This window comes from Meles meles, chromosome 11, assembly GCF_922984935.1.
Source record: "Meles meles chromosome 11, mMelMel3.1 paternal haplotype, whole genome shotgun sequence".
Taxonomy (NCBI): domain Eukaryota; kingdom Metazoa; phylum Chordata; class Mammalia; order Carnivora; family Mustelidae; genus Meles; species Meles meles.
Genome location: NC_060076.1, coordinates 4,656,742 through 4,684,550, shown reverse-complemented (window position 1 = coordinate 4,684,550; position 27,809 = coordinate 4,656,742). Strand labels below are relative to the sequence as shown.

Genomic DNA, 27,809 nt, shown 5'->3' with positions numbered 1-27,809 from the left:
ATTGGAGCGCCCAGCGGCCACGGGGGCTGCCAACGACACACTGCTGAGGCGGGTCTCGGCGCCGCTCCAGACCCTGAGGGCGCACGCGCGCCGCTCCGGCCCAGGGCGCACGCGCGCCGCTCCCGCGAAGGGCTCCGCAGGCCCGGCGAGTCGAGCGTCGAGCAGGCGGTGCGTGGGCGGCGTAGAGCGCCGAGCGGTCTCGCCCCGGCGCGCGACCAGAGGCCCTAACGGTGGACGCCCCCCCCCCCGCCCCCGGCCGGCGGATCCGAGGCGGGGTCGGACGCGGGGAGCAGCTCTGCGGGGACTCGACGAAAAGAGAGTACGTTGGCGGCGCCGGGGACGAGCGCCCAGTTGAGACCCGAGAGTCTGCGCGGGCCGCGCGTGAGCGGCTTTTGCGGACGACCTGGGGCGGGGGCGGCGGCGTCCGGCCGGACGGGGGGCGGGGCCGAGGGCAGGGCCGGGCCCCGGGAGAGAGGGGGGCGCCCCGGCAGGTGCAGGCTTGGGCGAGGAGGGAGTGCTCCGGGGCGAATGCAACCTGCGGGAAGGTGCAGCCCGAGAGAGCAAGGGAATGTCTGGAAGAGGAGCGGGGGCCTCCCAGGGCCCATGAGGTCTCTGCAGAGGCGGCGACCGCCACAGGCCAGATGCAGCTTTGTTTGGTGCGAGAAGGGGCGCCCCGCGACGACAAGTGGCGCTCAAGGGAAGATGACGCCTCAGGGAGGAAACGGGGGCTCCTGGGTACAGACGCACCCTCGGGGGTGAGAAGGGGGGCGCCCAGGGGATGGGCTGCAGCGGGGAGCGGGGTGGGGGAGCCCTAGCGGCAGATGAGGAGCCTTCTGGGGCCCAGGAGGGCGACGTTGGCGAGGTCCGGGGCTTCCCTAATCAGCTCCGCTCCGGGAAGCGCTCAGGTGGTGTTCGCGGAGTGGCTTGTTGAGAGAGTGACTGTTCGGTCCGGAGGCGCCCAGTTCTCACCTTAGTTGACTGCCGGTGTCCTCCGGACTCTCTCCCAAGGACCACCCCCACCCCCACCCCCAACGCCTGGTTCTTCGCGCTGCACCTGAGAGCTGCCCCGGCTGCCGAGCTCTTCCTCGGATCCGTGAGCTTCTGGTTGCTGCTGCTTACCCGTGCCTGCCGTCTCTGTCCTCCTCCAGGGCATCCTCCAGGACCTGCTTCTCCACACGATGTTGGGATTTCTGGAGCGCCCTGTGGTGGTGACGGCGGACGTCAATTTGAACGTCGTGGCTCTGACTGCAGTGGGGTTACTGAGCCGCCTGTGGCAGCTCGCCCATCCAAGGGCTGTGGTGTAAGCCGGACACCCCCGTCCAGGACGGACCGGGAATTGTGATGCGTTCATGCGCTGGGGACGGAAAGTGCCCTTCTGAACAGCAGAAGCGGGAGAGTGGAATTCCGGGCTTCTCGGCGATGGGTGTTTTGGGCAGAGGAGAGGACAGTGGGTGCTCGGGCCGGCACGTGCTGAGTCCACCTGTCACCTTTGCCCTGTAGTTCTCTAGCAGGTGGAATGTGGCCCCTGAAACAGGTGCAGCAGCTGTAGGTACCCATTTAAAATCAGGGGTAGAGGATCATTGGGTTTGGAACTGAGTCGCCATTGACCTTGGAGCGTGTTATTCTAAGGAGCAGTGAAGGCTGGTGGTGTTACAGGGCCACTTGCTGTCTGGCTAACATGTGTTCGGAGAACACACACTGTGGGACCCATTCAACATACACAAAAGTAGGGAGAATAGTAAAACCCCCACCACCAATGTGTTCATCACTCAGCTTCCGTGGACTTTATTGAGGCAAGTCATAAGCAGCATGTTTCAGTAATTTGGTATCTTTCTAAAAGATGAGAACTTAAACTGTATTAACGTTATCGCACCTAAGAAATTGACAGCAATATTGACGGTATCCTTGAACGTCCCCAACTGTCTGAAAACAGTTCCAGTTGGTTTCTGCATGTCCCCCCATGACCCCTGCCCCTGGTTACCAGGTGTGATTCTGACCCTTCGTCACAGACGCAGCCCCGGGTCTGGGAGGCCTCTCAGTAGACCGCCTGCTCGCACGTCCCTCAGCGGACCCGGGGAGGGTGAATCGAGTCTGTGTAGGGCAGACATCTGAGTGTGTGGCTGCTGTTGGTGAGTTTTCCCTCCTGTCCTTACGGATGCATGGCGCTGTGCCGCTGTCTGAATATTTGGGGACAAAGTGCAGGTGCAGTCAAATGAGCACTCACGTTGTTTGGGAACAGGGATACGTTTACCCTCCTCCCGTGCTAGGGCATCAGCTCCTGCTGACTGTCACGCCTGTTTGCCTTGCAGCTTTGATGAAGTGTATTACGGGCAGTACATCTCTTTCTACATGAAGCGGATCTTCTTTCTGGACGGCAGTGGACCACCGTTTGGCCACATGCTGCTGGCCTTAGGAGGTAGGATTCGTTAGCAAGAGAAGTAGCCATTTATTTTTTTTAAATTTTTTATTCTTTAAAGATTTTATTTATTTGACAGATCACAAGTAGGCAGAGAGAGAGGAGGAAGCAGCCTCCCCGCTGAGCAGAGAGAGCCCGATGCGGGGCTCGATCCCAGGACCCTGAGATCATGACCTGAGCCGAAGGCAGAGGCTTAACCCACTGAGCCATCGAGGCGCCCCTAGAAGTAGCCCTTTAAAACTTCTAAGTGAGGGGCTCCCGGCTGGCTCAGTTGGTGGAGCGTGTGACTCTTGATCTCGAGGTCGTGAGTTCAAGCCCCACGCTGGGCGTAAAGATTATTTTAAAATAAATGAACTAATAAAGCCTATTTATAACACCTAAGTAAATAAGTAAGTAGAATTGTGGTAATCTGTTTAAGAAATCATTAAACTCGTAAGTGGAATTTCTTGAGGGCAGAAACTGTGTCTAATGAGTCATCAGTGTTTCCCTGTGGCTGTCAGGGTTTGCTACTCCCTAAATCTTGCTGCTTGGGGTCGCTACCGACTTGTCTTTTGTTTCAGGTTATTTGGGAGGATTTGATGGTAACTTTCTGTGGAACAGGATCGGAGCAGGTAATAGGTCATTTTCACGTCCCTTGTGACTTTGGAATATTAGGATGGAGAGGGTTTATTAATCTGTCCAGCGTATGATAAATTCGGTACACGTGGAAGGCTTCGGAAAGGCCTGGAAAACATCTTAGTGTCTAGTCACAGCACTTGTTTTGGCCTCGGTTTTCGGTCCGTGGGGCAGTGTCTGTGTGTGGCGTCTGATCGCAGTCATCTTTTTCCCATGGAAGTTTTGTCTGTTGCCTCGGTGTTTTGGGGAAAAGGCAGGGCAGATTTATAAACATAAAGCACTAACTACTTTCAGAGTCATGAGGCATTATTTCCATGCCCCATGAGCACGAGGCTCTGACTGCACACGGCCAAGGTCAAAGCTTTTATCCGCAGCTTACACACGCCCTTCTGACATGGTGTCTAGTTTGGCAAACTTGCCTTTTGGGATCTGTGAACGTGACTCCGTGACTGAAAACACACCCGCCGCGTAGGAGGTGGCGCGTGCCCCGTGCGCTCAGCTCCGCCGGTTGCTTTTCCAGAATACAGCAGCAACGTGCCCGTGTGGTCTTTGCGCCTGCTGCCGGCCCTCACCGGGGCTCTGTTGGTGCCCATGGCCTACCAGATCCTGCTGGAGCTTGGCTTTTCTCACTGCGCCGCCACGGGGGCCGCTCTGCTGATACTTATCGGTGAGACCCAGGCCTCTGCCGGCTCTGGTGCTGCTCAGGGAAGCCCCCAGCGTTGGCTCTGGTTATGTCCCAGCGTGCAGCCCGGGAGAGCTCATGGGTTTAGTGGATGTGCCCCCGCAGGGTGTCCTCACAGGGTGGAAGGAAGTGTGCCCAGTCTGGCCAGATTTGACCCTGGGAGGACTCCGTGGCCCTCCTCCCAGGGTGTGGGCTGGCACAACTGTGTGGTCAGACTTGAGAAGCCGCTTACATCCACGTACCACGGAGTTGGTATTCCTTCTGTGCATGAGAAGGATAAAGACTCAGAAAGGTTCGGTGACTTGCCCACGGTCACACAGGCCTTGCTAGGCGTGATTCACACCTCAGAACTTGCTTCTGTGGTTCTGGAGCCCATCTCCTTCCAGCCACCCAATCCTGAACTTCCCCATAGCCACGTTCTGTGGCCTGTAGAGGGTGTCCTTCCTGTGGGTGCTCCCATCTCCCTGTGTCTGCCCTGGCTCCCTGGCAGCTGACGTACGTGTCCTCTTTCTAACAGAGAACGCTCTCATCACTCAGGCAAGGCTCATGCTGTTGGAGTCGGTGTTAATATTTTTCAACCTGTTGGCTGTCATGTCCTACCTGAAGTTTGCCAACTCCCAAAAGCAGAGGTATGCGGAAGGGGCCACGCCCTTCCTAGTTATCCAGAGGGAAGGGTCTGGGTGGTCTGATGCCTTTTCATTTGGGGGGAGCCACTTGTGGACTTTGTGTCTTTCGTCTTCGAGACTCGCCCTTGGCTCCTGACTTCACAAATACATACTCATGTTTGTGTCATTTATTTTTTTGTAAGATTATTTATTTGAGAGAGAGCAGAGGGAGCAAGACAGAGTATGAACGGTGGGGGGCGGCAGAGGGGGAGGGAGAAGCAGGCTCCCCGCTGAGCAGGGAACCTGACGTGGGGCTCAAACCCCAGGACCCCGGGATCATGACCTGAGCCAAAGGCAGCCACTTAGCCGATGGAGCCACCCAGGCGCCCCTCACTTCTGGATAATTTAAACCAACTGGGAAAATGTTCTGGCCAAAAAGAAAAAATTCTGCCGGGACTGAGATTTGAGAGACGACGGGGTGTTTTTCTCGTCGTGGAGCTCAGGACGGCCCTCCCAGCCCGAGAGCTCTGAGGGGCGCGCCCCCTCGGGCAGCGTCTCGTGATCCGTGCCCAGCTGTGCTCTTCTGCTTTGACCCCAGGCCCTTCTCCCTGCGCTGGTGGTTTTGGCTGACGCTGACCGGAGTGGCCTGCGCCTGCGCCGTGGGGTGAGTCTGGGCCGCGGGTCCCAGGCAGCCTTGGCCGCCTCCTCGTTCTGTGCCTTGTTGGAACGGTTTCTCCTCGGGTCTTTTCAGCGTCAAGTATGTGGGTGTTTTCACGTACCTGCTGGTGCTCGCGGTGGCCGGCGTCCATGCCTGGCACCTGATCGGAGACCGGACTCTGTCACATGTAGGTGCCCCGTGGAGTGGGGCGAGCGGCCGTCCCGGGGTGGGCGGAGGTCGTGGGATGTCAGCGTCTGGGGAGAAAGGCTTCTCCAGAAGACAGGCTTCATGTCTTCTGGCCGGAGGCCGTGGGAAGCCTGGAGCCCTGCTGCCCGCTTCCTCCGGGCCTGCCTGTCTGGAGGGCGCACCTTCCCGAGCGGCCGGACGTGACCTGTCCTCCGTCTGGCGGCAGGTCCGAGTGCTCTGTCACCTGCTTGCCCGAGCGGCAGCGCTGCTGGTCGTCCCGGCCCTCACGTACTTGTCGTTCTTCTACGTCCACTTGACTCTGGTCTACCGTTCCGGGCCCCACGACCAGATCATGTCCAGTGCTTTCCAGGCCAGCCTGGAGGTAAGGAGGGGCACCACGGCCGCCTCGGAGAGGGGAGAAGACGAGGCTCAGGGTTTCCTTTTTTCTTTTTTTTTAAAGATTTTATTTATTTGAGAGAGAGCAAGAGCATGAGCAGAGGGGGAGAGGCCGGCAGAGGGAGAGGGAGAAGCAGGCTCCCCACTGAGCAGGGCGCCCGATGCGGGACTCGATCCCGGGACCCTGGAATCATGACCTGAGCCGAAGGCAGACACTTAACCGGCTGAGCCACCCAGGCGCCCCTGGACTCTGAGTTTCTTATGTAAACATTGCCAGGTGTTGGGGGGGAAACCAAATCAAGACGTGAAGAAGCCGCTTTAGTTTTTCTAAACAAGCTCTGCGTGTGTGGGCCGCGTGGAAGCAGGCGAGGGGTCAGCTCTTCAGTGTGGCCTGCCTGAGGACATGGCAAAGTCCCACAGACGCGGGGCAGGTGCCCACACGTCACAGGACAAGCTCGGCTCTGGCATTCCTTCCTGCTGACTTTGCAGGGAGAGTGAAACGTACCAGTTGGGGGGTGGTGAGGACTGGAGAGTCAGACGGGACCCACTCCTGACACCCAGCCATGTGTGTTTGGGCAAATTTCTTAGCTCATCCCAGTGCTCGTCTTCTCACCTTCTTTTTTTTTTTTAAGATTTATTTATTTGAGGGGCACCTGGGCAGTTCAGTTTTTGGTGTCGGCCTTCCTGCTCGGCGGGAAGCCTGCTTCTCCCTCTCCCTCTGCCCCTGCTTGTGTTCCTTCTCCTGCTCTCTCTCTGTGTCAAATAAATAATAAAATCTTAAAAAAAAAATGTATTTATTTGACAGAGGACACAAGCAGGGGTAGAGGGAGAGGGAGAATGTCTAGCAGGCTTCTGCAGAGTGCAGAGCCCATCGTGGGGCTCGATCCCAGGACCCTGAGATCACGACCTGAGCCAAAAACCAAGAGTCGGACACCTGACCCACTGAGCCACCCAGGCAGCCTCTTTTTTTCTTCTTGAAAGATTTATTTACTTGAGAGAGTCTCACCTTTCGAATGGACGGGGTTGCACTTCTCGGAAGATGCCTGTGGCAGCTAAGCGAGGGGCTGTGTGGAGGGATAGGAGAGAGCCCGGCCCGGGGGCCGCAGCGAGTCCGGGCAGCCTGTTAGGATTACGTCACGCAACCCGCGAGGAGTAGGTCCCGAGTCCTCATAGCTAGTTCTGTGACACGACAACGACCCCCCCCCCCCCCCCCCGCCCCGCCACCGCCCGAATACGCCCTACCCCCGCCTGGAGGAGGCGTGGCTGTCCAGAGGCTCCCTTGCTCACGGTCCCCTCTTGCTTTTGTCTTAGGGCGGCCTAGCTCGGATCACGCAGGGCCAGCCCCTGGAGGTGGCCTACGGCTCCCAGGTCACTCTGAAGAACGTCTTTGGCAAACCCGTTCCCTGCTGGCTTCACTCCCACCAGAGCACCTACCCCATGATGTAAGGAAGGTGACCGTTGTAAGGCGAAGGTCGTACCATGTTTGGGTTTTTCACGTCTCTGCCGTTCCCAGCTTTGACTCGAAATGAAATACGTTGAGCTCTCAGGTTCTGATTGTCAACGAACCTTGTCACTTCTGTGTGTGGAACAGAGGGACTTGGGGGCAGAGGGCCCGGGCGCGCGCACCCCGGCTGGTGACGCGCACGCTGGGCACGTCCTCCTGCCCCTCTCGGACCCACGTTTACACGCCTCGTCCTTGTTTCCACTGGACACCTTGCCGGGAGGCGTCGCCGGGAACCCGGAGAGAAAGGCTGCTGGTGGCCCCCGGCGGACTCGTGGTTGTGTTGGTTCCTCCTCGCAGATACGAGAACGGCCGAGGCAGCTCACACCAGCAGCAGGTGACCTGTTACCCCTTCAAAGACGTCAACAACTGGTGGATCGTGAAGGATCCTGGGAGGTGCGTGCGGGTGCTGGGACGCCAGGGTAGGGCTTCCCTCGTGGCCCCCTCTCCATGGTCGCTTCCTCCCTCAAAGCTTCGAGAGCAGCTCCGTGCTGCTGAGCCCGCGCTCCAGGGCTTGGACGCTTCCTCAGGGAACTGCCCCCCGGCCCGCCCAGTGTCTCCCCCGGGGGGCTCCGCGAGCTCTCTGCCAGCGCCCCCTGTGCGCCCCATGGCTTTCCCTTGCTCAGGCCTCAGGGACGGAGGACTCCCTTGTCCTCCTGCCCCGTCCAGTCCGGCAGCCCGTCCGCGGACTTCCTGCAAACGAGGTCCCGAACCATCCTGGCCTCTGTCTCTACCCCCTGCGTCTCCCCCAGCGGTCTTCTCCTGCCCTAGTTCTCGCTGCCCCACGTGGGCTTTTCAGATGTCACTCATGGCAGGTCACGGTCGTCCTGAAACCCTTCCTGGCTTCCATTGCCCCTCCAGGGCCACCCGGGGCCATCCAGACCCCTAACGGTGGCCTGCAGTGCCCGGCCTCTGTCCCGCCTTGTGCTGGCGGCTCCCAGCACCCGCCCTGTGCCGTCGCTCAGGCCGGAACGATCCTACCCAGCCAGTGGCTCCTTTTTTTTTTTTTAAGATTTTATTTGTATATTTGACAGAGAGAGAGTGAGAGAGGGAACACAAGCAGGGGGAGAGGGAGAAGCAGGCTTGAGGAGCAGGGAGCCTGATATGGGTCTCAGTCCCAGGACCCTGGGATCATGACCTGAGCCCAAGGCAGATACTTAACGACTCAGCCACCCAGGCGGCCCTAGTTGGCTTTTTCTTAAAACCTGACTGTCGCTCCTCTGGGAGGCTGCCTTGACCACCGTCACCGTCTGGTCACGGGCATGTCGGCATCCCGGTACCCGTTATGGCGCAGCCGGGGCAGCTGCTGGGTTGGCTGCTTGCTGCAGCCCCGTGAGGCGGTCGGCCGTGTCTGGCTGCTCCACTGCGCCCGCCACCACCCTGCTGGGCCCTCGGGGTGCGTGTGTGGGGCGCAGGGACAAGGGAGGCCCCCCGACTGACCGGCCGGCTCTCCGTGTCTGCAGGCATCCGCTGGTGGTGAGTAACCCGCCGCGGCCTGTGCGGCACGGGGACGTGGTGCAGCTGGTCCACGGCATGACCACCCGCTTCCTCAACACGTGAGTGCCCACCGTCCGCCCTCTCCGCAGCTCTCGGGTCAGCTGCCCGCTGCCCCACTGCCCCCACACCGGTGTCTGGCTCCCTCGGGGAGGCCCCGCACCATAGCTCGCACTCGGTGTTAGGAGGTGCCCCCTGGTGATGGTGAGGACAGCGCACGGAGGGGTGGGGGGGAGCGTGGCCCGCAGACCCTGGGGCCACCCTGGACCCTGCAGTGGGAGGTGACCAGGGGCGGGGGGTGCTTTGGAAGACAGGTGAGGGAGAGACGGGAGGGCTTCCCGCAGAGAATCGAGCGCGGCCACTTGCCTGAAGTTGAGTGGCTTAAAGTACGTGTGAGTTCAAGAAGGGTTGGAATCCGGCCGCATAGGGTCCAGAATGGTCCCTGTGTTTCGGTGCTTGGCCCCTTCCTGACTTGACCCGAGCAGTCTCTGCAAACCGACGAGCCCCGGTCTCCTCTCTTCCTACCTCCACCCAGCTTCTCGGGTCATCTCCTGGCTCCTCACGTCTCCCAGATGGTGCCTCAAGTCCCCGTTTCCCCTGCAAGCTCCTGGCCTCTGGCCTGCTTCTCCCTGGAAGAAGCCAGAGCTCAGCCGCCGCCCTGGCCGCTTTTCTTCCTTCCACCCCCACCACGGCCTGGTCTCGGCCTGATCCCTGTGTCGGCAGGGCCGGCGCTCTGATCTCCTGCCTTCCCACCCCACCCCCCACCACGGGTGGTGCCCTCTGAGCCCATGCCGTCTGCTTGCCTGGCCTCACTCCTCGGCCAGAAGCCTTCCAGTGACTCCCGCAGCGTGGCCGTCACGCTCAGAATAACGTCCCCACTTCTCCCTGGCCGCGGGCCCGTTGGGATCCAGCCCCTGGTGACTCCTGGGTGAACTTCACTGCAGTCCCCCTGGCCTCCCTGCTGTCCCCAGATGACCGACCGCAGCACCCTTGAGAGCTTTACACCTGCTCTCTCTGCCTGGAATGTTCTTGGACTCGCATCCCCCGTGGCCCGCTCGCTGTGGTCACGCATCAGCTGAAATGTAGCCGCCTCAAAGCCTTTCCCAGGCGTTCCTGCTCTCTTGCTTTTATCGGTGGCGCCCCACCGCCTGGCACTCTTGGCCGTGCGTGTGAAGGTCTGCCTTCTCCGGGTGCGAGGGAGGGCCGTGTCCTCCAGAGTGCCCGGCGCGAAGTAGGATGAAGCGTGAGAACCACACAGATGAGGGAGGTGGTTCCTTTTGGACATTGGAGGTCGCCGTCCCTGAGGGCGTCTCATCCCCCCACGGTGTTCTAGTCCCGCAACCATTTCCCAGACTGGCTTTGTCACCCACGGTGGAGTGGCGGCACCCATGCGGCCTGGGCCGCTGTCCGTCAGACCCCACAGCTGCCGTCAGTGTCTGTGATCCGCACACCCTCAGACGGCGCCCCTCGGGGCCGCTGCTCCTTCAGGCTGAGCCGGTTTTGTTTCTGGAAGTGGGTTGTTGCCCTTCGAGGCGGAGTGATGGGCGGGGTGAGGAGCTCCCTCCACAGCACGTTGTGTTTTCCAGGCACGACGTGGCGGCGCCCCTGAGCCCCCACTCGCAGGAGGTCTCCTGCTACGTGGACTACAACATCTCCATGCCCTCCCAGAACCTCTGGCGACTGGTGAGTCCCAGCCTGGAATCCCTCCGCGGCTATCAGGAACATGTCCTTTCAAAAGCGCCCTTTAAAGTAACTGATTCAGATGTAAAATTAGTGATTTTTAGCCCTATAAAAGCCCCAGGTGTTTTCGAGGGAAGGGAGACGTCTCCATGGGAGGGACGAGCTGCCTGAGCAGTTGGTCTGTGCTCTGTGCTGGCCGTGTGACTCTCGGGGCCCTGCCAGGTGAAGGTGCCCTCGGCCTTGGCGGCCTCTCCAGCCTCAAGACCAGGCCATGATGACAGGGTCAGGCCTCCCTGGCCACCCTCCCTTGACCACAGGAGCCTCTTTCGTTGAGCCTCACCTGGTATGAAGGAACACGCTGGCCACAGGGTTTCCCTGGGGACAGCTGGGGCTCTGGCCGGTCCTCTGAGCATCCAGGGACACGGGCTGCCCCCTTCCAGAGTCCCTCTCCAGGGCTGCACGCGGCCTGCTGGAAACGGTGGCAGGAAGAGACAGTTGTGTCCCCCGGTCCTTGGGCCGCTGTGAGTTCAAGGACGTGCTCAAAAACGGTTTCCGTCCCGTGTGCACGCTGATCCCCTAGGGGGAGGTCTCTCCCTAACAAGAGGGAGGTGCTTCTTCCAGCTTCCGATTGGCTGCAGCAGCCGCCCGCCGAGCACCAGTCTTCCCCGCGCTGTTCTGGTCTCGCAGGTGTGACTGGCAGGGCGTGCTGGGTGCCATGCCGCTGGCAGGCCCTCCCGGCAGAGCCGGGGCTTCAAGGGGGGGGGGGTGGGTGTGTGTGTGTGTGTGTGTGTCAGTGTCAGCAGCTGGCAGGCCCTCCCGGGTTTTCAAGGCTGTGTGTGTGTCAGCAGCGTTCCTCTGTCCCCTCCTCGCCTTCTTGGTGCTGCACGTGTCCTCCTACCTTCTGCTCCTCCCTCCTCCCCTCGGCTGTTCCCATGGGATGGGAGTACTCTGCACCCAGGCCCCGCCACTGGGAGGCCTCCGGTGGACCTTCTCCTAGGGGCTCACGTACTGCCCTTCTACCAAGGCTCGGACAGCTAATGGCTGAGCCCCCGCCTCCCCCGTTCCCGCCGGCAGCCCCTTCACTCCCACGTGCCCACATGTCCGGGGACAGTGGCTCACGCAGCAGGGAGGGAGGGCGGCTGACGCGGGCTGTACCGTCCGCCCGGCCTCCTCCCTGCTCCCACAGAGCCCTTGGGTCCTCCGGTCCTCCCTGACAGCCGCACGCCTGCATGGGTCATCACGGGGCTGCGATAAGATACAAGGCCAAGTGCTCTCACCATGTTAGTGGTTCCATTAGCCCCCAGCAGCGCCCCGCGCCCCGCCGAGAACACCTCCGGGACCATCTCCAGCCTTCGCCTGAGCCATCTGTGCATTTGCCTGAGCGAGAAGGCCGAGCCTGGGGGCCTCTTGACTCCGCAGCAGGGCAGTGTGCCCCCCGGCCCGGCCAGGGGCTTGCTGCGTGGGTGTTGGGAGCAAGGTCAGGGGCACCATCCTGTTAGCTCCCCGGAGCTTGGTCCCTTGTCTCAGTGTCGTCGTTTGGTGATCAGCCCTCACTTGACCAAGTGTCAGGAAACTGGGGAAAGAACGAGATCATTGACAGGACCTGCTTTTACAGGACATCGTGAACCGAGAATCCGACACGGAGGTTTGGAAGACCATCTTGTCCGAGGTCCGCCTGGTGCACGTGAACACCTCTGCGGTCCTGAAGGTAGAGGGGCGCCGGGTTTGGCTCACCCGTCTCGGCTGGGGGAGGCTCATGACACGGTTTACCGGACCCTCCGGGCTGAACGGACTCTTCACGGGCAGGACTGAAGCTAAAGCTAAAGCCTTTGCCGTGTTAAGGCACATGGCTGGGGCAGGACTCCGCTTCTCAGACTGAATCCTGACGCAGCGGGCGCACAGGGGAGAGGCTCCTGCCCTTGCTGGCAGCGGACAGGGTGACCAGGTGGCAGGGCTGGTGGGGATGAGCTGGGGCCCCGGGCCTGCGCGTCACGCCCCGTCTCCCCCGCGACCCATTGTTTCGCTAGCTGAGCGGGGCCCACCTCCCGGACTGGGGGTTCCGGCAGCTGGAGGTCGTCGGGGAGAAGCTATCCCGGGGCTACCACGAGAGCATGGTGTGGAACGTGGAGGAGCACCGATACGGCAAAAGTGAGTCTGGCCCGCAGGCTTCTGTCGCTTTAACAAGACGCCCCCCCCCCCCCCCCCCCGCCATGGGCTCGGGGTCATTCGGGGACTGGGCACGCCATGCGCCGCTCCCTGCAGAGCCGAGCCCTGAACAAGTCAACTGTAGCTCTGAGGTAGCGCCCGGGGGCGGTGCAAGCTGAGCCTTTCGAGTGGAAAGATCCGGACTTGACGGGGTCTCGCATATGGCCGGGAAGGCCAAGTGGAGCGAGGCTGTGGGTTGTCTGAAAAGAGGGACGTGGGCTTTTCCCCGGCTGCCAGTGTGTGCTGAGCCCCCGACCTTCTGTGTGTCGTGCCAGGCCAGGAGCAGAAGGAGAGGGAGCTGGAGCTGCACTCACCCGCCCAGGTGGACGTCAGCAGGAACCTGAGCTTCGTGGCCAGGTTCCTGGAGCTGCAGGTGACTGGCGGGGGTGGCCCGGGTCTACCTGGGGCGCTGGCTCCTCGCCAGAAGGAGCGCTATGCTCGGGAGAGCTGTACCCTTCCCGTCGTCCTCCTTCACCTGGGGCCTGGCTGAGCAGGAAAGGTTCAGGTCTCTCGGCCATAAGTGGTAGAGGCCACACAGTCGGCCCCGGGCCTGTGGCCTTGAGGGCAGGAATAGCCGGGAACCAGGCAGTGTAGCCTTGTCACACGGCCAGAGTATGCTTGGAGCGCCCCGGGGTCAGGTCAGAGTGGCCCAGGGTCAACATGGTGGAACCCTAGTGACATCAGAATCAGAAACTCCGGGGGCGCCTGGGTGGCTCAGTGGGTTGAGCCGCTGCCTTCGGCTCAAGGTCATGATCTCAGGGTCCTGGGATCGAGTCTCGCGTCGGGCTCTCTGCTCAGCGGCGAGCCTGCTTCCCTCTCTCTCTCTCTGCCTGCCTCTCTGCCTACTTGTGATCTCTCTCTCTGTCAAATAAATAAATAAAATCTTAAAAAAAAAAAAAATCAGAAACTCGGGGTCCTGAATCTAAACGTGTCCTTAACACCAAGTTCAGTCCCTTCCCCCCACCAGATAGGGTGATGGGGGCCCTGGGGTAGGACCTCAGCGCTGCCTGCACTGGGTGGTCCAGGTGAATGTGAAAGGGACACCCCAGCCCCTCAGGCCCCCGAGCGAGGGCGGCTCTGGCTGTGTGCTCGACTCTGGCTTCTGGTCTCCTTGCAGTGGAGGCTGCTGACGGTGAGGAGCGACGACTCGGAGCACAAGTACAGCTCCTCGCCGCTGGACTGGGTCACCCTGGACACCAGCATCGCCTACTGGCTGCACCCCAGGACCAGCGTACGTGGGCGCGCCTTCGGTCGGCGGGCGGGGCGGTCGCTTGGGGCTCCTCGGGGGGCAGAGAGCCGGCCGCTGCCTCCTTTGCAGGCCTGGCTCGGGGCGGGGCCGCCTGCGGGGCGCCGGCAGCGCGGGGCAGGTCCAAGCGCGGCTGCACGTGGGAGGAAACCAGGCTTTACTGCTTTTGTGGGAGCACGTTGCTCCCCGTTTTCTGGCTGTTAAGATACCCCCGCGCTGTCCGGTGCAGAGCACGAGCGGCCGAGTCTGCCCGTGCTCTGTGCGAATCTGTGTTGTCCCTCCTCACGCCGTAGAGGGAGCAGCCCTGGAGCCGGCCCCCAAGCTCCACACACTCCCCAGAGGAGTTAACGCTGCAAACGCTCCCCTTCCTCCTCCTCACTTGCTGTGAAGCGGGTCCTTAGCTCTGTGTGGCCCGGGTTCACCTCTGCGGGGAGCTGTTGTCAGAGTGGGAGTGTCGGCCTCTCCCGGCTGCTTTTCTGCTCCGTGCTCTTCCTGCAGCAGAGGGCTGCGGCTCCAGCCTGCGCCCGGGTTTCGGCTGCAGGTTGGCGGGCACGCGGGCATTGTCGGGGCTGGGTTCCTCTGAGCGGCCGGTGGCTGACGGGGTCCCCTGTGCCCTCACAGGCCCAGATACACCTGCTTGGGAATGTCATGATCTGGGCTTCGGCCAGCCTCGCCACGGTGATCTACGTTCTGCTCCTTTTCTGGTACCTGCTTAGACGCCGAAGGTGCATCCGGGACCTTCCCGAGGGTTAGTGCGTCTTGCTCCTGGGGACAGCCGGCCTCACCAGGAACCTGGGCCTTAAGGCAATCTCCTTGTTTCTGCGTGGAAGGGGCTTAAATCTGTCTTTTTTTAAAAGATTTTATTTATTTGATATTTGAGACACAGCAAGAGAGGGAACACAAGCAGGGGCAGAGGGAGAGGGGGAAGCAGGCTCCCTCCGAGCAGGGAGCCCGATGCGGGGCTCGATCCCAGGACCCCAGGATCATGACCCGAGCCGAAGGCAGATGTTTAACGACTGAGACCCCCAGGCGCCCTGTATTCTGTCTCCCTAGAGATAAAATGTTGCAGTTGAGTGTCCCGCGTTGTGCTAGAGGCTCGTGCAGGGAAATGCAGCGGCCAGGCAGGAGTGGCCCTTTCCCCAGAACGTGAGCCCCGCCTCCGTATCTGCTCGCTGGGGGAGGGCTGGACGGCACGGAGTGGTCCGCAGGCACTGAGTTACTCGGGTGCGGGTGGTTTGCGTAACAGAAACAGCTGCGGACCCTCTTGAAGCAGACAACGGCGGTGGGAGGCCCGGAAGGCCTCAGCAGTGTGGCAAGGTCCCCAGTCTTCCCGCTGACCGCTGCCCCAGGGGGCAGGGCGGGTGGCCAAATACAGCCCCTCACAGCTCCAGCTCCCGAGAGTCCGACCTGCCTGCCGGTGACCCTGGAGGAGCTGGGGCCCTCAGGGGGCTGGTACGGCTCAGGGGGTCGGGATGGTGAGGACCTCGCAGGAAGGTACAGGAGGTTCTCGGGACATCGTTCTTTCTGCAGAGATCACGGGAAGCGTTGGGGGTGGGGAGCGGAGAGCTCGTGTACCTTAAAGATGAGGAAAGCAGCTGGTGGGACTAGCGGAGAGCCTTTGCACACGGGGCCCGGGTCAGCAGCGCTGGCTCAGGGCAGCCTCTCCCGCCGCAGACTGCTGGCTGCGCTGGGTGCTGGCCGGGGCCGTGTGTGCGGGCGGCTGGGCGGTCAACTACCTCCCCTTCTTCCTGATGGAGAAGACTCTCTTCCTCTACCACTACTTGCCGGCGCTGGCCTTCCAGATCCTCCTGCTGCCTGTGGTCCTGCAGCACGTCGCCGACCGCCTGTGCAGGTACAGGGCCTCGGCGGCCAGGCCCCCCGCAGCCCCAGGTCCGGGGGTGTCTCAAGGGAGGACTTCGGGTGGTGTGGGAGGGGTTGGGGGCGCCATGGGAGGCAGGTGTGGCCGGCTGCGAGGGGGAAGCAACGGGGACGCCAGCCGCGTCGCACGGTGTGCAGTGGAGCAGAACCACAGCGAGTTCTGGAAGCGGGGCCAGAGGGCGTGGACTTGGTATTTTTGGGGGGTCGGGAGCTGCACAGCCTCTCAGGAGGGCTGTGGTTCGATCACGCCGGGAGTGGGGAAGCTGCTCCAGCGCCGGACCGCAGATGGGAGACTCTGGAACACGCGTGAGGAGGGGGTCACGTCCAGCGCCTGGGGCAGGGAGTGAGAAGGAAGGACGGGCTGGCCCGGGGGCCCGGTGTGCGTCATGGTGAGAAGAGCCCCGTGCCGCCGGTCCCTGTAGGTCCCCGCTCCTGAGGAGCGTCTTCGCCAGCCTGGTGGTGGCGTGGTATTCCTGCGCCTGTCACGTGTTCAACACGCTGCGCCCGCTCACCTACGGGGACAGGTCCCTCTCGCCCAGCGAACTCAAGGCCCTTCGCTGGAAAGACAGCTGGGACATTCTGATCCGAAAATACTAGCCGGATGCGCGCGCAGTGGACGTCTGGACTGAGGTCGGGCAGGAAGGGCTGCCGTCGGACACCGTGTGCGCATCTGACGGAACAGCCCAGGCCGGGCTACGGTGTCCCGCTCTCCAGACGGCTGATGCTGGTTGGTTCTGAGCCCCATTGCTGCTTTCCGGGCCACAGAGAACATGCCCAGGGCGTCCACGGGCGCCTCCAGGCCCCCTGAGCTAGGGCAAGGCGAGTGGCTGGTGTGTGCCTTGTGAGGGAGCAGCGGCAGGAGGGGAGCGGGCCCCGGTGGGGAGTCAGGGTCAAAGCAGCCAAGGCCCCGGGCCTGGAGCAGTCCCCAGTGAGGCCTTGAGGTACCGGCCTGCGTCACATCCACACCAAACAAGCTGCTGAAGGACGGGCCCGGACTCCGGGCACGGCAGCAGAGACCTGGAGACCCCTCACTGCCGCCTACATGGCAGGGGCACGCGGAGCCTCGTGTCCCCCACGTGCGCCCCCACCCTGAATTTGCCTTCTGTGCACAATTAAAAAGGGACACACTGGCAGTGGCATTTGGTATTATTTATTGATTCTCTGAAAGGGCACAGTAAGCTTGACGAGACTGTCACACGGTCATCAGAAAGCAGCCACGGCCAAGCTCAGCTGGGGTCCTATCTGTGTAGCTACACTCAGTGCTTGATGGAAGGGGAGCGGGAGTGTCCGTGCAGCTTAGCCCGTGGCCAGGGGAAGGCGTCACTTCTACACAAACGGGAGGGAAGACAAACCAGGACGCCGCCAGCCATTGGCACCGTGCAGCCGGGGTATGTGGGGTGTGTGCGCAGAGACTGGCTGGCATCGGACGCGGGGCCCTGCACGGGGCCCTGGGCTACCCCAGGGAAGGCCTGTGCACTCAGCCCTGGGGCCCCAGGTGGCTGCTGAGCAGGATGGCGTGGAGACACGGGGCGCACCAGCCTGCCCCCCACCCCGGGACCTGTGGAGCCGGGCTCGGCCTGGGTGAGCACGTGTCGTCTGTGTCGGCTGCTGGTTAAGGAAAAGCTTGTTCCCAGGGCTCCTTCCTTGGCGCACAGCCCAGAAGGAAGGAAGGCTCTCTGTCGCTTAGAAGGGTGTGTGCCCCGCTGGATCGCACCCCACCGGGGGGGGGGGGGGCACGAAACTCGGTTACTGGGTCACAACTCACAGGGAGAATAAATAAAACAGTCACACGTGTAACATCTAGAGAGGGGAAGTACTCTCTTCCCCACCTGTTTCAGTTGCATGTGCGTGGGAACCGGATCGTCCTAGAGTCCCTCTCGCCGTGGGTTCCTGTCAAACACACGCTGGGACAGTACAGCGGCCAGGCCGTGTGCTCCATGTTCCCAAAAGACGTGACTGGCTCACCACACGTCCTGGAGCATTTCTCAGTAACTTGGACTTTTAACCCTCTCATGTGCAGAAGCAGGTAAAGACGTCAAAAGGGCGAACCAACGTCCCGTCGCGTGTGACAGGCGGGACCACGGCGATCCCCACCCATCCCGTCCGTACCGTATGGCGCCCCCAGGAAGCAGTGGTGGCGTTTAGAGGGGTGGGTGGGCGGGCATCTCTGGGCCCGACCCTGAACAGTCTGTCAGGGCGCCTGCCCAGGAGGCTGAGCGCCCCGCTCCTCAGTGGGGTCTGCTGCTGGACTCCAAGTGCGATCGCTTCCCAGCGGTCAGCACCCCAGAACGGTCTCCCGGCTCAGGAAATGTCCTCTTGTAGCTCCGCCCATTGGACCCTCGCTGCCATTTGCAGAGGTCGCCGCTCAGGATGTCCTGGATGTGCTGCACGATCAGGTTGATGGCCACTGCGGCAGAGACAGCGCGCTCAGCCCGTCCGCCCCCTCGACGCCTCGAGGCCAGGCTCGGGCTGCCGCCGGTTCCCCGGGCCACCCAGCCCCGCAGCGGCTCCGGTGCTGAGAGCACAGGCCTTCCTGCCGAGGCTTCGTGGCAGTGCCCTGAGCCTCAGCAGACAGAGAAGCGCTTGGTGGGAAGGAGCGCAGTAACACGGCCTGGCCCGTCTGGGGGGGTTTCGGTTCACCGAGAGCCCAGAGGAAATACTTCCTGCTACGGCGCGAGTCCCGGTCAGCACAAAGATCTGTTTCCAGCCTCACTGAGCTGCAACTGACGAGCAAGGCGGGTCCGTTTTCCGTCCAACGTGTGAAACAGATTTTTAAAGTAATCTCTGGATCTGTGCACTACACGCACGTGGATGGGAACCCTCATCACTTCACCGTGACCACCAGGACCTGCCCCAGGGCCCAGGGCGGTGGACTGGGGAGTCAGGGCAGCCGTCAGGCCTGGTTCTTACCCATGTTGTCGACCCCTCGAGGGATTATCACGTCTGCATACTTCTTGGTCTGCAAGGCAAAAAGCAGATCTCAGAAGCTCTGTCCCTCCAAGGACTTCTGGTGGTTCAACACCAGACTCAACGGCAGGAGAGCGGCCATGGCGGGGCATGGCGGGGACCGGGACGTGGCAGATGGGGGGCTGGGACTTGGGTGTTAGGAAGGTGCCAGAGGCAGGAGGAGTGGCGGCTAAGGCATCCTTCCTCTCCTGGCGTCTCTGAAATGCTCGTGCATTTTCCTGGAAACGCCATTGTGGGAAGAGGTCCCTGAGCCAAGTGACCTGCAGCATCCTTCTGCCACACATGACCCTCTTCCTCTGGAACCAGGAACCCTTCTGCGAGAAGCCCGGAGTAGGGAGCAACGGCAGGTCGCGGCACCCTCCCCGGCTGGCGTGTGTGAAGCCCTCCACGCTGCCTGTCCCCGAGCTAACACCTGCTCCCCGCCAGGTGCTCTGCCAGGTCAGGGCAGGGACAGAGACACCAGGAGGAACCCGGCCACCGAGGAGGGACCCCAGCCAGATGTTGCTAAGAGGGACACGCCCCAAGCAGGCCGAGCAGAGGGAGAGGAAAAGAAGCTGTCTGAGCTGAGGGACAGCCCCGCGGACCGTTCCATGTGGTGGGCATGTAGACATGGGCCAAGTCCTGGGGCAGCGGTGTCTGCAGGCTGTGGGGACCCACGGAAGCCACGAGCACACAGAAGGCCAGGCGAGCTTCACGGGGGGCGCTCACTGTGGGGCGCAGAAGAGCTGAGGAAGGTCATACTGTGAGGGCGAGGGAGGGACACGGTCACCCTGGCCAGACTCAGGGTGTGGCTGCACATAAGGGGAGCGGAAGTTCAAGGACGGTGCTGGGGCGCAGCCTCCACATAGGGTCACCTGGTGGCACGCTTTCCCATTAACCACCTGCTCTGCTAAACGCTTTTCCTTCTGCGAATAACAGAGAGTACGATTATCAATTTACTTTTCTCACCACTTTCCAGGTGCCGAGAACACAAACGTAAAATAAGGTTCTCTTCCAAGAGCAGCAGACAGAACTCATCTGTCTACTCCGTGCAAGTGGGGATCCTGGCTCCGTTTCCTTTGCGCCGTATTTTACTTTTAAGAAGCAGCATGTTATGTTTCCCTTTCAAACTACCTGTAAGTCCCATCCGGTAAGAGCTGGAAAGTGGAGAGAAAGACACACAGCCACAGGCCTCTGAGTGCCAGCCAAGAGCAGCCTGGAGGGACAGGTGGCATGGCGGGGGGGTCAGCCAGCGCCCACACCATGGCAGGGACGCGCCTGTGTGGGCGGGGGACAGGCACGAACCCCTGCCCTCCGTGCAGCAACCCGTTCCGAGGGTGCCAAGCCAGGCACAGTGAGCTCAGCCAGCCAGAGGCACCCTGGAGAAGAGACAGCAGGTGGCCCGGGCAGGAGCAGAGGGTCCTTGGGGTGACCCTGGGCGGGTCATGCAGGCGGCGCGGGGGAAGGGATCCGCACAGACAATGCTTTCAGAGCAGAGAGGAGTCCCTGCGAGGGGGTGTGATGAGCTAACTTCTCCCTTCGTGAATCAGACCCCCTCCCCCACGATTCAGCTCTCACGGTACAGGGCGCCAGGGGTCCTCTTGAAAAGGGAGAAAAGGAGGTCCCCAAGCAAGCGGGAGGGGTACCGGCAGGCAGAACTCCTCGAAGGCCGGTTTGACGAAGGTGGTGTACTGGGTCAGGATCTGCTCCAGGTCCCTCCCGCGCTGCACGTCCCGGAGAACTGAGGCAGGAGGAGGCAAGGTCAGGACTCGCGGCGGGCCTCACCCAGCGGCAGACAGAGGCCTGCGTCCGTCTTACCTCTTCTTGACAGCCGGACGTCAGAGTCCGTGTCCACGAAAAGGCGCAGGTGGAACATGTCCCGGACCTCCTGACTGTAGAACACCAGGATGCCCTCGAACAGGACCACGTCTGCGGGGTACACCACCGTGGTCTCTGCTAGCCTGGGAGGCGAGACCAGGACATGGGCCCCGCTGGAGCTACGGGATCTGGGGGCCCGGGCACAGATGGCTCTGGTCCTCAGGTGTGGACCACCTGGAGGGGGACAGATGACAGCAGGGGACAGGGGTGTGCCCAGAAACCAACAGGGCCAGGCTGCTGCAGGGCCATCTGTGGACCCCACGGGGGGCGAGCTAGCTGCCCCCCTCCCCCCATACACAGTTCCTCTCCCAGGAACCACCTTGCTCACCTTGAATGGGTCACAAAATCATAAGTTGGGACCTCAACAGTTTTGCCCTCCACGATGTTTTTCAGAGTCCTGTGCATCAGATCGTTATCAAAAGCATCTGCAGGGATGGAACAAAAGGCAAGACTCTCCAGGCGTCCTTGTGCTGGGGATGGGAGCCAACTTCTTCTGCCTGGGGGGCGGGAGGCCCCAGCTGGGTGCTCAGGGTACCTGCGGCCTCCGGAGCATCTGGACTAGGCGCCGCCCCCACAGTTTACATTTGCGGGCTGCTGTCCCACACAGAAGTTAGACCTGGGGATTTCCTGATCGGCCAGCACTGGGAGGCTTCTATTTCTGGGAAATAACCACCGGCCGATGCCGCTTAGGCCTTCCCCCTGCTGGGAGCCAGTCATAGGGTGGGATCTCGCGGTGGCAGGCAAGGGCAGCCTGGCTCTCTCCTCTCATCTGCTGACCCCATTTGCACCTGACCAGAACAGCCACGGCCCTCTTATTTACCCGCTGCTTGCCCTGCTAGCCTCTCAAGGGCTTCGCCCCGGGGCAGGACCCCACACAGCAGGAAGGTGGGGGGATTTCTCCATGACCAAAATCTTGGCACAGCAATGGTCCCCAAGGCTCCACGGAAGCAGACTTCCTGACTGGCTCCAAACGAGGGAGCCGGCAGCTCCTGCTGGGCCGTCTGGGGCGCAGAGAACGAGGCAAAGTTCTTCTGACTTAATCACACAGCCTGCTCCAGCTCAGGATGCTCAGAAATTTCACGGAACCACTGGGGTCTCTCTGCATCGCTGGCCAACCCCGGAGCCAGTCCCCCTGGTCTGTCCTCCCTCCCGCCCTCCCCTCAGGGTCTTCAGCTGCACCTGGGTGGTCGAAGTTGTACTGTCCCTTCAATGCCTTGGCCTTCTGTTCTGGGGTCAGGACCTTGTAGAACCTGTCTTGACTCAGGATGACCAGCTTCCGCTGCCGGTGGTCCACTTCGTTCTGGCCCAGCAGCTCCATGATCTTCTCACACACAGTGGACTGGGAATACACAGGATTCCCGCCTGGACCTGCTCTCGCCACGGGGCCGGCCTCGGGAGACCCTGACCCGCCTGCCCCCGGAGGCTTGCCCACCAGGCCAGCGACAGGTGGGGCTGGCCTTGGGGGAAGGCCGCGGGGAGGCTGCGAGGAGCCCGAGGGCAAGCGCCCCACGCCCTGCCTGCACCCCGGCCTGGCCCACCACGGCCGCAGCCCCTCGCCCCTCCACCCCCCGTCCCGGAGGGGGCGCCTCGGCAACCAGCAGCCGGGGGTCTCTTCGCCGGCTGCAGGCCGGATCGCCCCCCCCCCCCGAGTCTCAGAGGGCCGGGGGTCGAGGTGGCACACGCAGGCCCCGCCAGGCCGCCCAGCCCCTTACCTTCCCGCTCGCGGTGCCGCCGCTCACCCCGATCAGGAAGGGCCGGTGATGAGGGCGGTCCGCCTCCGGCGCGGCGCCCTCGCAGTCGCCGCCTCCAGCCGAAGCCATCCCGGGCTCCGCCGGCTAGCATCGGGCTCCCGGCTCCCGCCGCCTCCCCGACCAGCCAGCCCGCCGCCCCCGCGCGAAGGTCGGAGACGCCCCCCGGAGCTCCACTTCCGGGAGGCGCACGGCGCGGCGGGGGGAGCGCGCGGGGCACGGCGGGAGTTGTAGTCCGAGGGGACCGAGGACACTGCGCCTGCGCGAGGCGGCTCCCCTGCGGCCAGGTTGCCCACAGCCGTTTGGGGCTGCGGGTTTGCTGCAAAGGAAGAAAGCCCCTGCGTTGCGCCTCTGGCTACAGGAGTCTCTAGACGGGTGGCAGCCTCCCCAGCAGAGGCGGTGACCACCTCCATCCGCGCCCCCTACCTAGCAGCGTCGGCGATGATCCCACGCGCGAGATTGCAGGGCGGGCAAGTCAGCCCCCTGCCGGACTCGGAAACCTACCGACTTTACAGCCCCGTGGCCGTCACCCCGAGCGCGGCCTGCCATCAGCACCTGTTTCTCGTCCTGCCGACCGGTCCTGCCCTCCTCGCCAGCGCACAGCCACTTAGCCCTGCCCCCCCCGACCCCTGCAGCCTGTCCTGCACAGGCGCCATCCGAGTTTCCTACCATGGCCCGGGGCGTGCCGCTGGTCCCCCAACCCCACCTAACCACCGCCTCTGCAGCCAGCGTCGCCTCCTTAAACCCCCCAGCACGTGGTGGTGACGGTGACTTTCGACCTCTGCATTAGGCAGGCTGTGAGCCAAGAAAGCCGAGCCTGCTGGGTACCCCTGAACCCCCGGGGCCTGGCACAGAGAAGGCAAATGCTGATCGATTCCAACTGTCTATTTCCCCCAAGGCATCAAGACTCCGTTTGTGGATGGCGCGCTCCTAATGCACTGTGAGCCCCGCATGAATATTTGATGAGGTACGAAGCCGGTGAGAGGACAGTAACATGCAGGCAGGGGCCAGGTCGCTGGGTCACAGGCAGCTTCTCCTGATGGAGGGTGGGGTTAGGAGTCAGGATTGGGTCTGAGAGAGCACTCAGCCCTTGCTTCTGCTGAGTGACCGCGGGCAGCTGTGTGATTACTCTGTATTCCCTTTCTTCCCAAATGGGGCCATGCCATGACTTTTTTTTTTTTTAAGATTTTATTTATTTATTTGACAGACAGAGATCACAAGCAGGCAGAGAGGCAGACAGAGAGAGAGGAGGAAGCAGGCCCCCTGCTGAGCAGAGAGCCGGATGTGGGACTCGATCCCAGGACCCCGGGATCACGACCTGAGCGGAAGGCAGAGGCTTAAACCCACTGAGCCACCCAGGCGCCCCCATGCCATGACTTTTTAAAATGAACATGTAAGTGGAGTTGGGGTGCTGAAAGGCAGAGTTCAGTTAGACCACAGAGAAGTTGCAATAGAGACGTTTATTAGGCACAGGTCCAGCCTTGAGGGGCCACCCCGGGAAGTCAAGGCAGATTGCCCCAGGTCTGCGCCCTTCCTGGCCACTGTCCCATCCTTCCCTTTGGAGGGCTGACTCTTCCCAGCATCCCTCCCCAGCTGGACTGGGCAAGGCCAGTCTAGGTCCTCAGTGGCCTGGGCATTTCTCCTGGGAGGCCCCTGGCAGGTTAGCCATGGATTCTGCAATCTCCTGACTGATGCTTGTCTGAAGAGGAGGCCCTGGCTGGCTTGCTGGGCTGAGCCTCCCCTACGCACAGTCAACATTTGTTGTTGCTGAATGGGGCACAGAGCTGCCCAGCTGTTGGGTTTCTCAGAAGCAATGAGGCAGGACTGGTAAAAGTGAACAGTGATAACCCTCTGGGATCCTCTGCTCCTGTCCTCACCATCCCCCAGCCCGGCTCTCCAAGGCTGCCCTCCTTCTCCAGCCCCTTCGCCAGCCCCAATCACCTGCAAACATGTCTGTTGGTTCCAAGTACGTCTTTAAGCTTTTATGGAATACAGGCTGGCCCTCATCACTTGAAGAGCTGACCAAGGGTCAATGTTTTGTTTTGTTTTAAATGGCATTCTTTTTTTTCTTTTAAGATTTTATTTATTTGACAGAGAGATCACAAGTAAGCAGAGAGGCGGGGGGGTGGGGGTCAGGCTCCCCGCTGAGCAGAGACCCTGACGCGGGGCTCGATTCCAGGACCCTGGGATCATGACCCGAGCCGAAGGCAGAGGCTTTAACCCACTGAGCCACCTTGTTTTGTTTTGTTTTGTTTTAAGATTTATTTATTGGAGAGCGAGAGAGCGAGAGAGAGCACGCACAAGCTGAGGAAGAGGGAGAATCCTGAAGCAGACTCCCCGTTGAGCACAGAGCTCCGTCCCAGGACCCTAGATCATGACCTGAGCCCCTCACCCAGGGGAAGCAACGGGTTCGTATTCCAGTGTTGGCTCTCTGGTCTGACAGGACTACGGCGAGACAGTGGGACGATAAACAAGGTTTGGTTCCGCATCTTAACTAATAGCGAAGCCTCACAACGGCCCTAGGCTTATGATCCCATTTTTCCTGGAGGGGAAACCGAGGAGCAGAGAGATCACGTGGCTGGCCCAAGGCTTCCAGTCAAGACAGCTAAGCTAATAGGAAGTCAACACACCCATGCTCACACTCATACGCCCCCCAACACCGAGAAGAGCATAATCTCTCTGTTCCAAGACAGGAAAGGGAAATACAATACCTAGGTCCCTGGCCGAGGAAGCCAAGCTGCCCATGAAGGGGCCAGGAGCAGCCTTGGGGGCGGGGATCTGAAACAGACTGCCTTCTGGTGAGCCCGAGCCCACGAGGATACCAGTGGCTCCGGGTGGAGCCAGCCCATGAGGATCCCTGGGCGCACATCGTACTTGAGCCACCGACCCGGCGCAGAAGCCCCAGCCCCGGTGGGAGAAGCTAACACACCGCGGCCCGCCGCTGGTGACTTCCGTAAGGGGCCGTAGAGGCAGATGCGAAACTGTCTTGCCTCCCAGGGCACATGCCAGGGCAGACGCAGGGAAGGTGGATCCTGCTGATCCTGGGGACACGAGATGACGAAGGCCCCGAGGACATCTGCCGCGTGCGGAACGGGCAACCGATGTGGCACAGGGGCCCAGTCACGTCCGAGAAGCTCGTGACAATACCCCGATTTGGAAAGCGTTTAAGAAGAGCTCTGCAAAGGCGAAGGACAGGACGACCAAATGCAGCAGGAGGTCCTGAACGGGACTCCCGCGGGGAGCGTAGGCCAGGAACCAGCACCATGCCACCCTGGCCGCCTTTCTCCGGGCCTGAAACTCCTTTCAGATGAAAAGGTTAAGAGCCATTTGAAAAGAAAGTGCACGGAATAATGTGCGTAACAGCAGAAAAGATACAGGAAAGAACTGTAGACTTTGAAAGAACCAGATGGGGGGCGCCTGGGTGGCTCAGTGGGTTAAAGCCTCTGCCTTTCGCTCAGGTCATGACCCCAGGGTCCTGGGATCGAGCCCCGTCATGACCCCAGGGTCCTGGGATCGAGCCCCGCGTCGGGCTCTCTGCTCCGCAGGGAGCCCGCTTCCTTCTCTCTGCCTGCCTCTCTGCCTAGTGTGATTTCTCTCTGTCAAATAAATAAAATATTAAAAAAAAAAAAAAAAAAGAAAGAACCAGATGGGAAGGGGAAGCACTTGTCTGGCTCGGTCCATAGGGCATGTGACTCGATCTCAGGGTTGTGAGTTCGAGCCCCACCTGGGGTGTAGAGATGACTTAAAGATAAAATTTTCCAAAAAAAAGAAAAGAACCAAATGGAAATGCTCACTGTGGAAGACAGAAAAATATTTTCTAGAATGCTCCTCTGAGGGATTTGTCTGAGGTTTTTTTCCTTAAAAATTTTAAAAGCAACCTCTATACCCGACGTGGGTCTCAAACCCACAACCCGAGATCGAGAGTCACACCCTCCACCAGCTGAGCCAGCCAGGAGCCCCTGAGGGTTTTTTCTGGGTGTGATGGAACTTACGCGTCCTTGGGAGGGGAACCGCAGGGGAGCGGGCATCACACCCGGGCGCGTGACGGCCTCAGGTGTCAGTATCGATGCTCATGTTGATCGCCTGGCCACGGGGACGTCTGCCAGGGTTCTCGCTGTAAACTGGCCTTCCCTTTGCCCTTGGAAAGTATTCTGCAGGAGGTATTACGAGAAGACCTACTTATTGTTTCTGCTTGGACAACTTTGACCTGCCAGGCTTAGCATCTGTTGGTGGGGCTTGCCTGTGACAATGATTACCCTGAGGTTCTAGTGGGGATTTTTCTATTTCCTTCATCCCTTCTGCTATTTTTTGGGATTGTGCTGTGAAAAGAGAGTGATCTCTTCTCTCTCATGTATTTATTCAGTTATTTATATCAATACGGGCTTATGGATATTTATTTTATTCTTGGGTTATATTATAATGGGATTGGCCATAAGAACCAATTTTATGTTTGTCCCTGTGTCTTTTTTTTTTTTTTTTTTAAGCACTTCGTCGTCTTCTATTACTACAGCATATTCTAGGCTAACCTTACATCCTTACACTTTCCCTGCCTCTGCCCTGGAATCCGGCACTTCCCCAAGTTCCTGGTATCTTTTTTTGGAGACTCGTATTTAGAAACCAAGATTTGGGTGCAAGGTATAGTAAGGGCTGTTTTTTATATTCACCAGTGGTTTTTTTTTATTATTATTTATTATTTTGACAGACAGATCACAAGTAGGCAGAGAGGCAGGCAGAGAGAGAGGGAGAAGCAGGCGCCCGGTGGAGCAGAGAGCCCGACATGGGGCTGGATCCAAGGACCTGGGGATCATGACCTGAGCGGAAGGCAGAGGCTTTACCCACTGAGCCACCCAGGTGCCCCTATGCACCAGTCTTTAAATGCAGCATAAGGTCTGCTTTTTTCCATACATAGACTCCTATCTTCCTTCCCATCTTCTGTGCAGTAACTATCACTGTTGTACAATTTATTAGTTTTTTTTTTTCAAGACGGTTCCATGCCCAGCATGAGCTTGAACTCACAACCCTGAGATCAAGACCTAAGCTGAGATCAAGAGTCGGATGCTTAGGGGCAAGGTAAAGTAAAAAGCAAGATATCAGCCAGGGGCGCCTGGGTGGCTCAGTGGGTTAAAGCCTCTGCCTTTGGCTCAGGTCATGATCCCAGGGTCCTGGGATCAAGCCCCACATCGAGCTCTCTGCTCGGCAGGGAGCCTGCTTCCCTTCCTCTCTCTCTGCCTGCCTCTCTCCCTACTTGTGATCTCTGTCTGTCAAATAAATAAATAAATAAAATTTAAAAAAAAAAAAAAAGAGTCCGATGCTTAATCAACTGCAGCACCCAGCCACCCATACAATTGACTTTTAAATGTGCTAAAAGCAGGGGCACCGGGCTGACTCAGTCAGTAGCACTCGTGATTCTTGATCTCAGGACCTTGAATTCAAGACCCACCCTGGGGATAGAGCTCACTTAAAAAATGTACTAGAAACTTTGATACATAGCTTTTTTTTTTTTTTGCCTTAGTTACATCTTTGCACAATTAAGACTAAAGACATTTTTTACTGTACCGAATTTTCCGTCGCCACACTTCTTTGTGTAGAGCCGTGTTTCAGTCCGATGTCTTAGTTCTTCTCCCTGAAACAGTTCCCTCAGTTTATTTCTGATGTCAGCTTTCGAGTTCTCAGGG

General features: G+C 60.3%; 2 protein-coding genes across 14 annotated transcripts; one reads left to right on the top strand and one right to left on the bottom strand.

Annotated features, from left to right (window-relative positions):
* Nucleotides 1–155: 155 nt before the first annotated feature.
* On the top strand, nucleotides 156–16,692 carry POMT1 (protein O-mannosyltransferase 1). Of its 8 annotated transcripts, none has more exons than XM_046022223.1 (20): nucleotides 156–319; nucleotides 1,149–1,300; nucleotides 2,310–2,416; nucleotides 2,977–3,027; nucleotides 3,552–3,698; nucleotides 4,231–4,342; nucleotides 4,917–4,982; nucleotides 5,070–5,163; nucleotides 5,389–5,544; nucleotides 6,870–7,000; nucleotides 7,360–7,455; nucleotides 8,523–8,615; nucleotides 10,140–10,236; nucleotides 11,849–11,941; nucleotides 12,261–12,381; nucleotides 12,714–12,811; nucleotides 13,556–13,669; nucleotides 14,306–14,432; nucleotides 15,359–15,536; nucleotides 15,985–16,692. In XM_046022223.1, exons 2-20 carry the CDS (start codon nucleotides 1,179–1,181, stop codon nucleotides 16,157–16,159), a joined length of 2,178 nt encoding a protein of 725 aa, XP_045878179.1. In that variant the 5' UTR covers nucleotides 156–319; nucleotides 1,149–1,178; the 3' UTR covers nucleotides 16,160–16,692. The 8 variants fall into 8 exon arrangements, with proteins under 8 accessions (XP_045878179.1, XP_045878174.1, XP_045878178.1 ...); XM_046022218.1 differs by lacking the exon at nucleotides 156–319 and adding an exon at nucleotides 481–735; XM_046022222.1 differs by lacking the exons at nucleotides 156–319; nucleotides 15,985–16,692 and adding exons at nucleotides 481–735; nucleotides 15,815–15,978.
* UCK1 (uridine-cytidine kinase 1) lies at nucleotides 16,691–22,329 on the bottom strand. 6 transcript variants are annotated; one of them, XM_046022229.1, is made up of 7 exons: nucleotides 22,099–22,324; nucleotides 21,566–21,725; nucleotides 20,715–20,811; nucleotides 20,327–20,469; nucleotides 20,155–20,249; nucleotides 18,473–18,521; nucleotides 16,691–17,969 (listed from the first exon to the last, which is right to left on the bottom strand). In XM_046022229.1, exons 1-7 carry the CDS (start codon nucleotides 22,204–22,206, stop codon nucleotides 17,791–17,793), a joined length of 831 nt encoding a protein of 276 aa, XP_045878185.1. In that variant the 5' UTR covers nucleotides 22,207–22,324; the 3' UTR covers nucleotides 16,691–17,790. The 6 variants fall into 6 exon arrangements, with proteins under 6 accessions (XP_045878185.1, XP_045878190.1, XP_045878187.1 ...); XM_046022234.1 differs by having other exon boundaries at nucleotides 17,827–18,285; XM_046022232.1 differs by having other exon boundaries at nucleotides 17,832–17,969; nucleotides 20,087–20,249; nucleotides 22,099–22,326.
* Between the last annotated feature and the right edge of the window lie 5,480 nt (nucleotides 22,330–27,809).

Coding starts and splice junctions, on each gene's coding strand:
- UCK1 (XM_046022229.1), bottom strand. CDS start 22,206: ATGGCTTCGGCTGGAGGCGGCGACTGCGAGGGCGCCGCGCCGGAGGCG. Junction 20,250..20,326: donor CGTCCGGCTGTCAAGAAGAG/GTAAGACGGACG, acceptor CTCCTGCCTCAG/TTCTCCGGGACGTGCAGCGC. Junction 17,970..18,472: donor TCGAGGGGTCGACAACATGG/GTAAGAACCAGG, acceptor TCTCTGCCGCAG/TGGCCATCAACCTGATCGTG.
- POMT1 (XM_046022218.1), top strand. CDS start 529: ATGCAACCTGCGGGAAGGTGCAGCCCGAGAGAGCAAGGGAATGTCTGG. Junction 7,456..8,522: donor ATCGTGAAGGATCCTGGGAG/GTGCGTGCGGGT, acceptor CCGTGTCTGCAG/GCATCCGCTGGTGGTGAGTA. Junction 15,537..15,984: donor GTCGCCGACCGCCTGTGCAG/GTACAGGGCCTC, acceptor CGGTCCCTGTAG/GTCCCCGCTCCTGAGGAGCG.